Source organism: Gobio gobio, assembly GCF_949357685.1.
Source record: "Gobio gobio genome assembly, chromosome: 4".
In the NCBI taxonomy this organism is placed as follows: domain Eukaryota; kingdom Metazoa; phylum Chordata; class Actinopteri; order Cypriniformes; family Gobionidae; genus Gobio; species Gobio gobio.
The window spans coordinates 15,919,584-15,931,588 of record NC_137100.1 but is presented as its reverse complement, the minus strand read 5'-3'; the positions used below and the strand labels follow the sequence as shown (position 1 = coordinate 15,931,588).

General features: G+C 39.8%; 1 protein-coding gene across 5 annotated transcripts in view; it reads right to left on the bottom strand.

Moving 5' to 3' along the window:
• Positions 1–520: 520 nt before the first annotated feature.
• acaca (acetyl-CoA carboxylase alpha) overlaps positions 521–12,005 on the bottom strand; it is a 94,185-nt gene continuing 82,700 nt past the window's right edge. For all 5 annotated transcript variants that reach the window (XM_079814514.1, XM_079814515.1, XM_079814517.1 and 2 more), the window contains 5 exons: positions 10,435–10,547; positions 7,726–7,880; positions 7,354–7,524; positions 2,559–2,695; positions 521–1,849 (listed from right to left, as the gene is read on the bottom strand). In XM_079814514.1, coding sequence (XP_079670640.1) covers positions 1,723–1,849; positions 2,559–2,695; positions 7,354–7,524; positions 7,726–7,880; positions 10,435–10,547 — 703 coding nt within the window. In that variant the 3' untranslated portion in view covers positions 521–1,722. The remainder of the gene's footprint in view (positions 1,850–2,558; positions 2,696–7,353; positions 7,525–7,725; positions 7,881–10,434; positions 10,548–12,005) is intronic.

The window sequence follows — 12,005 nt, the reverse complement described above, 5'->3', positions numbered from 1 at the left end:
CAAACTCTGGTTTGAGTCCAACTCACAGGTAGATCCTTTAGAGCAGGGTTCCTCAAATCTTACCCTGGAGGTCCAATGCGCTGCAGAGTTTAGCTCCAACCCTAATCAAACACACCTGAACATGCTAATCAATGTCTTCAGGTTCATTAGAAAACTACAGGTAGGTGAGTTTGATTAGGGTTGGAGCTAAACTCTGCAGCGCATTGGACCTCCAGGGTAAGATTTGAGGAACCGTGCTATAGAGTATTTCAGGCACCCCTCTCTAACTCACATCAACCACTGGTGTACTTCAGGGTTCGGTGCTTGGCCCTTTTGGTTTCACACACACACATCACAGACTTGCTCAAGCACATGGACTTCTGACAAACAGCTCTATTTACCGCAGATGTCAGCTTGTCTAGTGGGCATCTTGGTCTGGATAAACTTCAGCCAGAGACAGTAAATAAATGTTGGAAATGACAGAATGAGTATTTACTACATAACTGAAAATCCTGTTTTCACTCAAGAAAGAGCCTGTGCAGAACATGTAAGAATTAGATTTTATTGAGTTATTTTTAGAGGCAATCACATTTTGCCACAGTAAACAGGAAATCCTCCATTTTGAACATGGAGACAGCTTCCGATCGCTTCAGTAACATGTTCAACAACGCTTACAGACACACGAGACAATTCACCACCCATTTGGGTCACAGCATGTCAGCAAACCTGACGGGATTTTCACCTTTCATTGAGTCGAGCAGTATTGGCAGCTTGAGGTTTTCCGGTAGCAGCTACAACCATCATGTCAATGATACACTGAGGATACAACAGAGCATCTTTAGATCTTGATTCATATTCAAGTCACCTCTCGCAAGTATCATTTGCCCCCTCCATTGCTTGCTTTTAGTACATTTCTACACTACACTCCTGTTAAGTCGTTCCAGAATAATGGTAACAATCAAATTCAACTAACCTAAACGTTTGTTGAATGTTCCACAGTTACGCACTTGCAGTATAATGTACCATGTTGTTTTTCGATACGATTGTTTAATAAGTTATTAATATATTCTTACGACATTTCATCTATGCTAAAAAAATAAACAGCATTATAAGTACAATACCAGTGGATTGACTTTTTAAAAAAATGATTATATTTTGGTTAAACGAATGAAACAAGCACAGTCAAAATGATGCGGTCATTTGGCTCAATGGACCATCCTGCATGTGAAGAATAATACTGCCCCTACACTGCAATCGATGCAACACAACAGCTACATCACACCCATTATAACCAGCGAAGCAGGAGCGATCTAATCACATTTAGTGTGGACAGGTGTTATAACCTGACTTGTAGGAGAAAGTGTAAAGTTGATTATGAACTCGCAAACGTTCTCTCATACAGTAAACTATTGCCTTTTAAACAAAAGGTTCTAGGGGGAAAAAAAAGTCAAACATCCTCTAACAGCTTTGGGAAGCTTGTTTCTACAATTGGTCTTTGTTCATCTAAGTCTTAAAGTGCACTTGACTAGACTGCAAAACTATAAATGACAACACTATACATTTTTTTTTTTTACTTTAGTGTTTCTGAAGGTGCGCATTTAAGTGCATTGATACAGAGTATCTTTGTTGTAACTCCTATTTTCAGATTCATAGCCAACAAAGTGAAGTCAGAGCACTGCCATGTTGGCTCCTCTTGTTCCAGTTCTTCAGTAACATCAGGCCTCTGAGATGATTGACGGGGCTCTACGAGGATGCAGGGGCGTCCATGGTGGACAGGATGCGGACCACCTCGGCCCGCTGCGTGGGGGAAATGTGCTGGGTCATGTGAACAATCGAGTCCATGGCCACTTCAGGGTTAGCTTGAACCAGGCTAAGAAACATGAAATTGACAAAAAACGTGTTAATTTTAAGACACACACACACACACACACACAAAAAAAAGTAACGGTGAATAAATAACGCAGAAGTGTGTTTTAAATGCAATTACAAAAGCAATTAATTGGTTTTGTTAAACTCTGAAACAATTTTCGAGTTGTGTTATGGTAAAAATAGCTACGGGTAGCGCCAGTTGATTGCCGAGTGCAACCATTCTACGTCATCGACCTAGAACGCAAACAAAATGGCGCCTCCCATTGTCCAAATATATAATGGATTTTTTAAATAACGTAGATCTTTAGGACAAAATGTTCAAAATGTTCAAGACAAAATGTTCACTTGCTGCCTGATATATCCCACCACTAACATGTGCCGTGATGAAGAGATAATCAATGTTATTCACTTCATAATGTTATGCCTGATCGGTGTATGTATGTATGTATGTATGTATGTATGTATGTATGTATGTATGTATGTATGTATGTATGTATGTATGTATGTATGTATGTATGTATGTATGTATGTATGTATGTATGTATGTATGTATGTATGTATGTATGTATGTATGTATGTATGTATGTATATATATATATATATATATATATATATATATATATATATATATATATTTATATTTATATTATATATATATATATATATATATATATATATATATATATAAAAGGCTGGCGTCTTGATGTTACCTGCGGATCTGTTTGAGGATGTGATCTCTGCAGATATATTTGATATTCTCATCGATGACAGATCTTGCACCCTCTTCCTCTGCCAGCTGCCTCTCCAACCATTCCACAACATCCTCATTACTGTCCCACAGATATGCCTGAGAGAGAGAAACAAACAAAAAAAGAATACATTAAAATAATAAAGAAACAAAAGAACTAAAGTAAAAAGTTCAAAACACCTCGAGCTTGCTTGAAACATCTTGCCAAACAAACTTTCTGACAATGTTTCTATTTGAAAACCAAATCACAATCCTAATCAACGGCTCTTCATTTAGGCTTAGACTGATAACATCAGGCTGATCTGAAACAAAGCTGGACTTGTGCTTGTGAAGATTTGTCGAGGCGTTAATGGGCTTCCGTGCTTCTAAAAAGCGCAAGCACTTGTAGTCGGCAAGAACATTTAATGCCCCATATTAATCATTTTTAATCCGTTTGCTTTTAATTAAGAAACAGCGTGTTGCTCTGCTATCTGCGCGTGGCAGGGTGGAGATTAATTGTAGCTTAAGATAGCTCGCTCAGATTGGGGTAATGTATTAGTGGTCCAGACACCGTCTTCTGCAGATACTTTAACCTGCCCTGGGGACTTGGCTCTGCTCCAGGATCTGGTGTGGCGACTCTTCTGATGCCTTGTCGGAGCTCGGGAGAGCTCATCCATTCTGATCATTTCTAATGGTCATATATTGCCTGGTCCACACGCCACTTCAGTAAAAGAAAGACTCGCTAGGACACATTTATCAATACTTTGGTCACATTTTCAAAACTCTTCACAAGATTTTTGTTGGTGATCTGGAGAGAGAGAGTGAGCAAGTGGGACATTTGTAAGGTCAGAGGAGAATAATTGGAAGAAAAAGGGTTTAAAATCAGGAAAGAGCTAGGATTATACTGGAAATAATACTCGGATGATATACTTGAAAAGATTTCCAGCATTAGAGAGACATTAGAGAATGGGAAGGCCTAGTAAAAACGGACACTGAGGTTCCTTTGTTTCTGCTCGATATGCGAATGATGATTTTTTTTGTTTTGTTTCACAGAACCAAGATATGCCTGTTGTTGTTGAATCAAAGCTGATTCAACAGCTGGTTCCGTACCGGCGTGATTAATCCAATCTTCAAGCAAAAGGAAATAGATATATTTTAATGTTACTGATCTGAATTCTGACCTGTAAAGCTGCCCGAATCATAATCACACTGTGTTCGTTCACTGGCCAGAGGAGAAATGCCCCCGACTGAGCCGGTTTTCTCCCACATTTTTTTCCTCCATTTTGTCACCTGATGAAGTTTGGGTTCCTTGCCACTGTCGCCTCTGGCTTACTAAGTTGGGGACATTTAACTCTTTCCCCGCCATTGACAGATATTTTCGTAATTTATTAGACAACGCTTCCGTGTTTTCACAGTTTTATAGTAGGGGGCGCTATGACATCTTCTGAAAGAGTAAAGCATCTCCTAATCAAAAGACGTGAAGAAGAAGCTGAAACAAGCAATAGCATATGGAAGCAGATGCATATGTAAAATAACGTGATCATCAACATTAAATAGCATTTAAATCAAAACTGCCTAATGTTACTGAATGATATGTCGACCCAGGACGAGGTATAGGACTGTGCAAGCTTTAGGGGTGTTGATGGACTCGATCTACACCATCTATGTTTTGAACATCATTCTGAATCTGATCTGGATGTAGTCTTTGACAAAAACTAGGGCTGCAAATAGATTGCATGTTTTTTAATCGTGATTAAATCGCACCTCTGTCGAGTGATTAATCGCACGCGTCGCATGAAATTAAGCATACGTCGTTTATCTTATTAAACGCATACATTTTGTCATAATATGCTATATCCAAAGTAAACAATCAGATTGAAGGGTGATTCTCACAAAACTGTATTTTTCGGCAGCTTCAAGGATCATTGAAGACTCCAAAAGGACACCAAATAACCAAATATAAGAAGTCCATATAATTCTGTTATATAATAAATTGATACAACACACCTAAGCATCCATGAAAAAAAATTACAGAAAAAAAACTTTACAGAATTCTGTTTTTTCAGAATTTACAATATGTGTACAGAGCAACAACAACGAGATTGTTTTCATTTTAGACATTTTATGTAAATTTGTAATCTAAATGTAGACGGTCAAGCTGCGATACTCAACAGAACCACACGGAGACGCCAAAAAAACTCCTAAATCAACCGCTTTGACGGCATAAACCTACGATTACTAAACACAACAGCGTCGCTCACTACGCATGCTCAGTATATCAGCTGCTCGTGCTCATCATCATCAGTTCTCTCTCAACAGTAGGTTAAGTCCGTGTACTGTGGGAGTAACTGAATAACTCCGGGATGTTGGTTTATTTTGAGTCAGAGGGGGAGTCGGAAACGTCAAAATTTGTGGATTAGTGCTTACTAGAGATGCAAACTGTTTGGAATGATTCAGTCCGATTTGGTAAACTGCCGTTTGACCGGTTCACTAAAAAGTGCCGGTTCAAAAGAAAGTTTAGTTTGCAGACCGTTAGGGACGAGCTGGGATGAGTAGGGACGAGCTGGACGTTGCCATCTTGTCAGGATAATAGATAATGGGCAAAGAGGCGGGACGTAGGTGGAGCTGAGGTGACGCAATGACTAACAGACAGCAGATAAATGGCACCTGGCGACGCCCCCAATTATGCAGGACTTTAAAGCTTTATATAATGTAAACGAATGAGTTATAAAAAAATTTACCCCCCTCACAGTTGTCATGAAGGGCAAAATCAGCCGTATAGACCAAAACCACAATTTGTACCAAGCTGTAAACATGTTTTTTTCTGCTGTAAAGTTGAGCATTTTAACATGGAGCTCAATGAGATTCTGCTCCCTTCTGGAGCCTGTCTCTAGCGGCCAGTCGATGAATTGCAGTTTAAGTCACTTCTGTATTGGCTTCAAGAGAAACTGCGGGAGGTTGCCGCTTGGTGGAAACAACGGGAATGTACTGAAATGTGTCTATACATGAATGCAGCGTGCGATCAGCGATCGAGAGCGCGCACATACACGTTCTTTGTGCATCAATCTAACAGACTCTCACGTGCTTACTGTGCGACACCAAAATTGCGCTCTTCAGAAACAATGGCAGGATACGAAAGAGCTCGTGTTTTAAAGCAAAGCACACACTGGAATGAATAATTCACTAAAAACTCAATGCGAGTCTCTGTTCTCTCGGATATGTCTGATGTGATCAGCCTGGCCTTCTTTACATTAGCGCTGTTTTGGACTGTTTGAATGAATTCGATTACTGGATCACTGAAAACTTTCCCAGAGATTAACGGCTTTAAATGGCCTCATCACAAACAGAGAAGCAGAATTGGGTTAAAGAATTATAATGGAAATGTCCTCCTACTTTACAGGTTACAGGTGCTTGTAGATGCTCAGTGTGATTGTGATAAACTCCCGACTTCTAAGATCAAATAACTGCATGACGAAAAGTACGTTAAAGGACACAGCTTCACGTACTTCTGTAATTTATTTGCATTAAATAATTTTAACGCGTTAAGGGATTTAAATTAATCGCATGCGTTAACACGTTAACGTTGACGGTTTTCTCAGTTTTTTGCTCAAAATGTTGGTTTTATGAAACTTACCCACATTCAAGTGTTGATAAAAAAAGAATGCATGAAGCTAGAATACGGATTTTGTTTTAGTTTAAAAGCAGAGGGTATGTTCTTTCTTTTAATATATTGCATGTTCAGATATTAATACACCAAAATATTCTGGGGGCCATGAAAATCGGCCGTAAATGCTGTGCGGCCATACATATTTTAGTTTCGGTTTTGAATTAGCGCCAATTCAGGGGCGGGTAGCTTGAATTGTGGGTTCATTAGCCTATTATTCTTAATGAAAAACAAACAACAAAACAGTACAATAACAAACTCCCTTAAATAGGCGTTTTTACATTTCACTTTGAAACCAAAACTTCTGCAATCATCAGTCAGCTCCTCGCTCTCGTGATGAATGAAATCTGACTCCTGCTGCTGGTCTGTGCAGCGGATCATGCTTTATTAAGCAGACACGTTCAGTTATTTGTATTGTCTGTTCTCTAACTGACCTAAATTATTTTATTACTATTAAAAAAATCCAAACGACGATGGGAGCAGTGCCACGGTGGGCAAGTGATGTAACCGGTGTTGAGTCTGAAAACTGGTAACACCGGCAACACCGACTATCGCAGCAAGCCTACTGTGCAGACTCAGGTCCCAAATCAGCGCAAGATGTCAGCACTATATTTGGACATTGGCGGCTTCACTTTGCTTCAGTGGAAGAGAGTGAAGGCTCGTCGTCCATCTTTTTTACGGTCTATGGTACCGACACTGCTGCATTAGAACTTAACTGACCTAGACAATGACAAAAAAAATTAGCAGAACTGCTTTATAGTTGAAATAAACTAATTTAATTTATGATCTTTACAACAGAACTGAATCAACACTGAACTGACGTCAGCTGAACAACAGCCGAAATGCATAATTTTCCTTCCAATCATTTATTGTATTGATTATTGTATAAAGCGCTTTATAAATAAAGGTGACTTGACTGATTCTTCCATACTTGCACAAACTGTCTGATGCACCAGCGTTATGTGGTTGCCCCTGTTGCATAGCATTTTCGTTATTTTGGGGTGGAGCAATGAAGCGAGGGATGTGTTCGTTTGGGTATCTATTTCAAATAATAACAGTGTTTCTCAGAAATCGCTTACTGCACCCTAAATGCAATAGTTTTTTTGTAACATACTTTCACAGCTCCCTCTGCCTCCACGAACCAGCGCCGGAGCATTGCCTGAACCTGCCCGTCCGTCAGCTCGCTGTTTGCACACTGGATCTTCCTCTTAACCGTGTCTTCCAGCAATAACCTCCGCAAGCGCCAGTAGAAGAACAGCCGAGATGTCGGCCACTCCAGGATGTCCTAAACACACATACAATAAAAACACTTTAATATCAAGTCCAGATTAATTTAATTGATTTCGGTCTTATTTTATGTGAGCTTCTGATTCATCGACTATGGAGAAATATGTATTCAAAATCAAAAGGTTCCAACAGAAAGTGACAAAAGCATGAAAAAAGCAGAGCAGACTAGTATAAGCTATTCTAGAAGTTGAGTACTGACAGTGATGACTCCTTTCTCCTGCATGCGGCCCGGTGTGTCATGAAGGTCGGCGAACTGCACAGCTACTTGATGATATATGGGCAGGAGAAACTCTTCTCTCTCTTTCAGTTTACTCTCCAGCTCTTTACGCTCTGACAAATTCAACTCCGGGGTTCCTGAAACCACACACACAGAAATGTACAAATGCAAATTCATGTAGAATGTATGAAAAATAAGTACCTTAAAAATGGGGACAGAGCAATATATCAGTCAGGCCAATTACGGGTAATCAGCCGGTATTTAACCGTTTCAGAAGATAGCTGCCCACCTGAAATACACTATATTGCCAAAAGTATTGGGACACCCCTCCAAATCATTGAATTCAGGTGTTCCAATCACTTCCATGGCCACAGGTGTATAAAATCAAGCACCTAGGCATGCAGACTGCTTCTACAAACATTTATGAAAGAAAAGGTCGCTCTCAGGAGCTCAGTGAATTCAAGCGTGGTACCGTGAGAGGTTGCCACCTGTGCAACAAGTCCATTCGTGAAATTTCCTTACTACTAAATATTCCACGATCAACAAAGTCGAAGCAATTGGGAACAACAAGCAGTTGTGTAAAGCACGCCGCCACTGGACTCTAGAGCAGTGGAGACGTGTTCTCTTCCGTGACGAATCACGCTTCTCTGTCTGGCAATTCGATAGACGATTCTGGGTTTGGCAGTTGCCAGGAAAACGGTACTTGTCTGACTGCATTGTGCCAAGTGTAAAGTTTGGTGGAGGGGGATTATGGTGTGGGGGTTGTTTTTTAGGGGTTGGGCTTGGTCTCTTAGTTCCAGTGAAAGGAACTCTTATTGCTTCTGCATACCAAGACATTTTGGACAATTTCAAGCTCCCAACTTTGTGGGAACAGTTTGGGGATGGCCCCTTCCTGTTCCAACATGACTGTGCACCAGTGCAGAAAGCAAGGCCCATAAAGACATGGATGAGCGAGTTTGGTGTGGAGGAACTTGACTGGCCTGCAGAGAGTCCTGACCTCAAACCAATAGAACATCTTTGGGATGAATTAGAGTGGAGACTGCGAGCCAGGCCTTCTCGTCCAACATCAGTACCTGTAGAGGCTAATCTTCTTTACCAAACTTCTTTAGCCCTCTGAGGTTAGTGCAGGAGTCTCTCCTGATACGCACGTCCATAAAGCACTCACAGAGATGCCGTCATAACAACAAAAAGCCGCGATTTATTGATTACAATCTCCGGTTTACTTTCCAACAAAAATACAAAATTAAACTTTCAAAGAAGACTCAATATTCGTGTGAACAAACATGCGATTGAAGAAACTGTTGCTCTCCACACTCTAACCTGTCTACCAAACAATTCTAGTTTACTATATAAGACCTGCGCTTTCGTGCCGTAGTGACGCGTCAAGGGGAAGGAGCAAGTCTAATCACGTGGACAGGTTAGTCCAGGTATTAAACAACAAAAATATATAATACATAAATTAAACATGAATCTTTTCTTTTCTGATGGCTCACAAAATTCCAGATATGGCTCCTACAGTACCTGACCTCGTAAGTGCTCTTCTAGAAGAATGGTCAAAAATTCCCATAAACACACTCCTAAACCTTGTGGAAAGCCTTCCCAAAAGAGTTGAAGCTGTTATAGCTGCAAAGGGTGGGCCAACTGTATATTAAACCCTACGGATTAAGAATGGGATGTCATTAAAGTTCATGTGCATGTAAAGGCAGGCGTCCCAAAACTAGTGTATTTCTGCTAACAACTTTTTTTGGATGTAAGGAAAGTTCAAGATGCCACTAAATTACTGTGTTTATTTCGCTTTTTTTTGTGTGTGTTGTAATTGTAATTAGCACTATTATCAAATAGTGGATTTAATAATATAATATCATGGATTTATTTTCATTACCTGAATGAAACTGAATAGCAATTTTGCTGTTAATAATTTTTTTGCTTAGCTGGCGTCAACAAAAAGACATTTCAGAGGTGGAGCGAGTAGCCTTTTTATTGTTAACTAAAACTATTAAAACGAATTTCCGTTAACTGAAATAAAATAAAATATGAATTTAAACATTCAATGTTGAAGTACTAAAATGATTAAGACTAAAATAAAAAATAAAGCAAAGTGTTTCGTGAATTCGGGGGAGGGGCTATCAAGTTAGGGGTGTGATCCTTTTGGGTATGGAAGTGTTTGTTTTGGTGATGTCAAATATCAACAGCGTTTTTCAGAAATCGCTTACTGTGCGACTTTAAGCGCATTGGCAGATTTCTGCTGCTTTGGTATCCATGTGTTGACCCATTGTTCTATACATGAAAATCAGTAATAATAAAATTAAAATAAAAAAAAATCGCACCGCCACAGTGCCGCCCAGCTGAGGAGCTCTCCAGGATCTCTCATCACCCTGTGGCTGTCCAGGAGAGATCGATCACGTCAGAGGCAATCATTCAGCGTGGCTGCATGTGACACCGCAGACTACTCTGGTGGCACGGTCCTCTTTAGTGACTGCTGAGGGGGTAATCGATCGAAGGAGGTACAGAACAGCAGTGGAGTCTGATTGATCTGAGACCCCTGTGATTGACATGTCTCCTCAGGGAGGAGAGCGAGGGTCGGCGCAATCAGCAGAACGCAGCGATAATGTGCTTTAATACAATACTGATACACGCCCAATAAAAACAAAATAGGACTTCAGAGGAGAGAGAGCACTGTGAACAACTTACCCAGTCTTTCTGCAAGCCCCATGTACACAGGGTCCACCCGTCTCATGGTCTTCACCAGGTCTTTTTTACGGAACTTGATCTCCACCGTGCCTTCAGGCTCCAGCACACCACCACTGCAGAACACACACACTGATGAATCTGCTCACTCAGGCCATTACAATGAATATGTTTGAAACACTGGTTCAATGCTCCTCTTGCATCATCACTCAAATTGGCCGGTCTGACTCAGTGTTGTCAAAAATATCGATATTTCAGTATGTATCGATACTGAAATATCTGAAACGGTTCCAATACTCCTTTTCTGCAGTATCAATACACCGCTACCAGCAGCACGTTCTCGTTCTCTTTTGTCTCCGACGGCGAATTGACACACCCCCGCCTCCTGTCACTCACTCATCTCATTCGCTCCAGCTGAATAGTGTTTGTATTGCACATAATTTTAGTCATTCCCGCAGGTTTCGCGCTCACACCAAAAGCGGTTGGACTACTGATCTATTTAAGTGCTGCTCTCAAACAGCTCACGAGTACCAAATTGACTTCTTTATCGCGGCTTATTGCGCTTAAGCGGTCAAATACATCGAAAAATTATGTAAAAATGCCCGTCTTGCCAAGTATTCAAGTAAATTTTGGAACATAAATAGTTGAGAGAAAATGCATGTTGTGCAACAGTAAATTGGATCCGTGCATAAGCTCTTAAAGTGACAGCAGCCTAATAAACCTGCTGGAGTCTGTCATGATAATCAAAGAAACGAATTTGCTGTTCTTGACTGAATAACTTTTGTAACAAGCATTAATCTGTATTTAATTTTTTACAATGAAAACTATCCAGTGTTATTTTACATTTGATTACTTTAATTTCAGTATTATCTCTTACCTGAATACTAGGGCTGGGTATTGACACAAATTTCACAATTCGATTCGATTTTCGATTCACAAGCTTGAAATTCCATTCGATTAATTACAATATCGATTATTCTGGATATATATCAGGTACAATACATAGCACATTTTCTCAAGGAAAAATCTCTTAACTAATGCTGTAAATTGGAACTACATTAGCATACTATAATATTGCAGGCACAAATTTACTGATTTGTATGCAAACACTTAAATTACATTCAGTGTTTTTTATTTTTTATAAAGTTATACGAAATATTTTTACAAACATTTAAATTGTGACTCATAAAAACTTGCCAGATTTATTTAAACATGCATTAAATATTGAAGGACATTTAAAATTATTATGAATATGTAATATGGTGCGTATATTTAGCAAAATGCTCCTCTCGAGTTAATTTTTCTAGCTGACTAACGAGTTTATGGACAATGGATATGGTTTTTCTGAGGTAAATGTGACTTTATCCACGGTTGAAACCCAGATTGAGCGATTCCATGTGACATGATACGGATTTCGGTAAGTTGTACTGTATCTTTTAACACACTTTCAGATACTCATTCATGTTTATTTCGTGCTGTAACTGGTATTAAGGCGGAGGAAAAGATCAGTTCATCTTCTCTTGAGCTGCGCTGCACGAGAGTGATCTCACGCCACAGTGCCAAAACGGTATTTA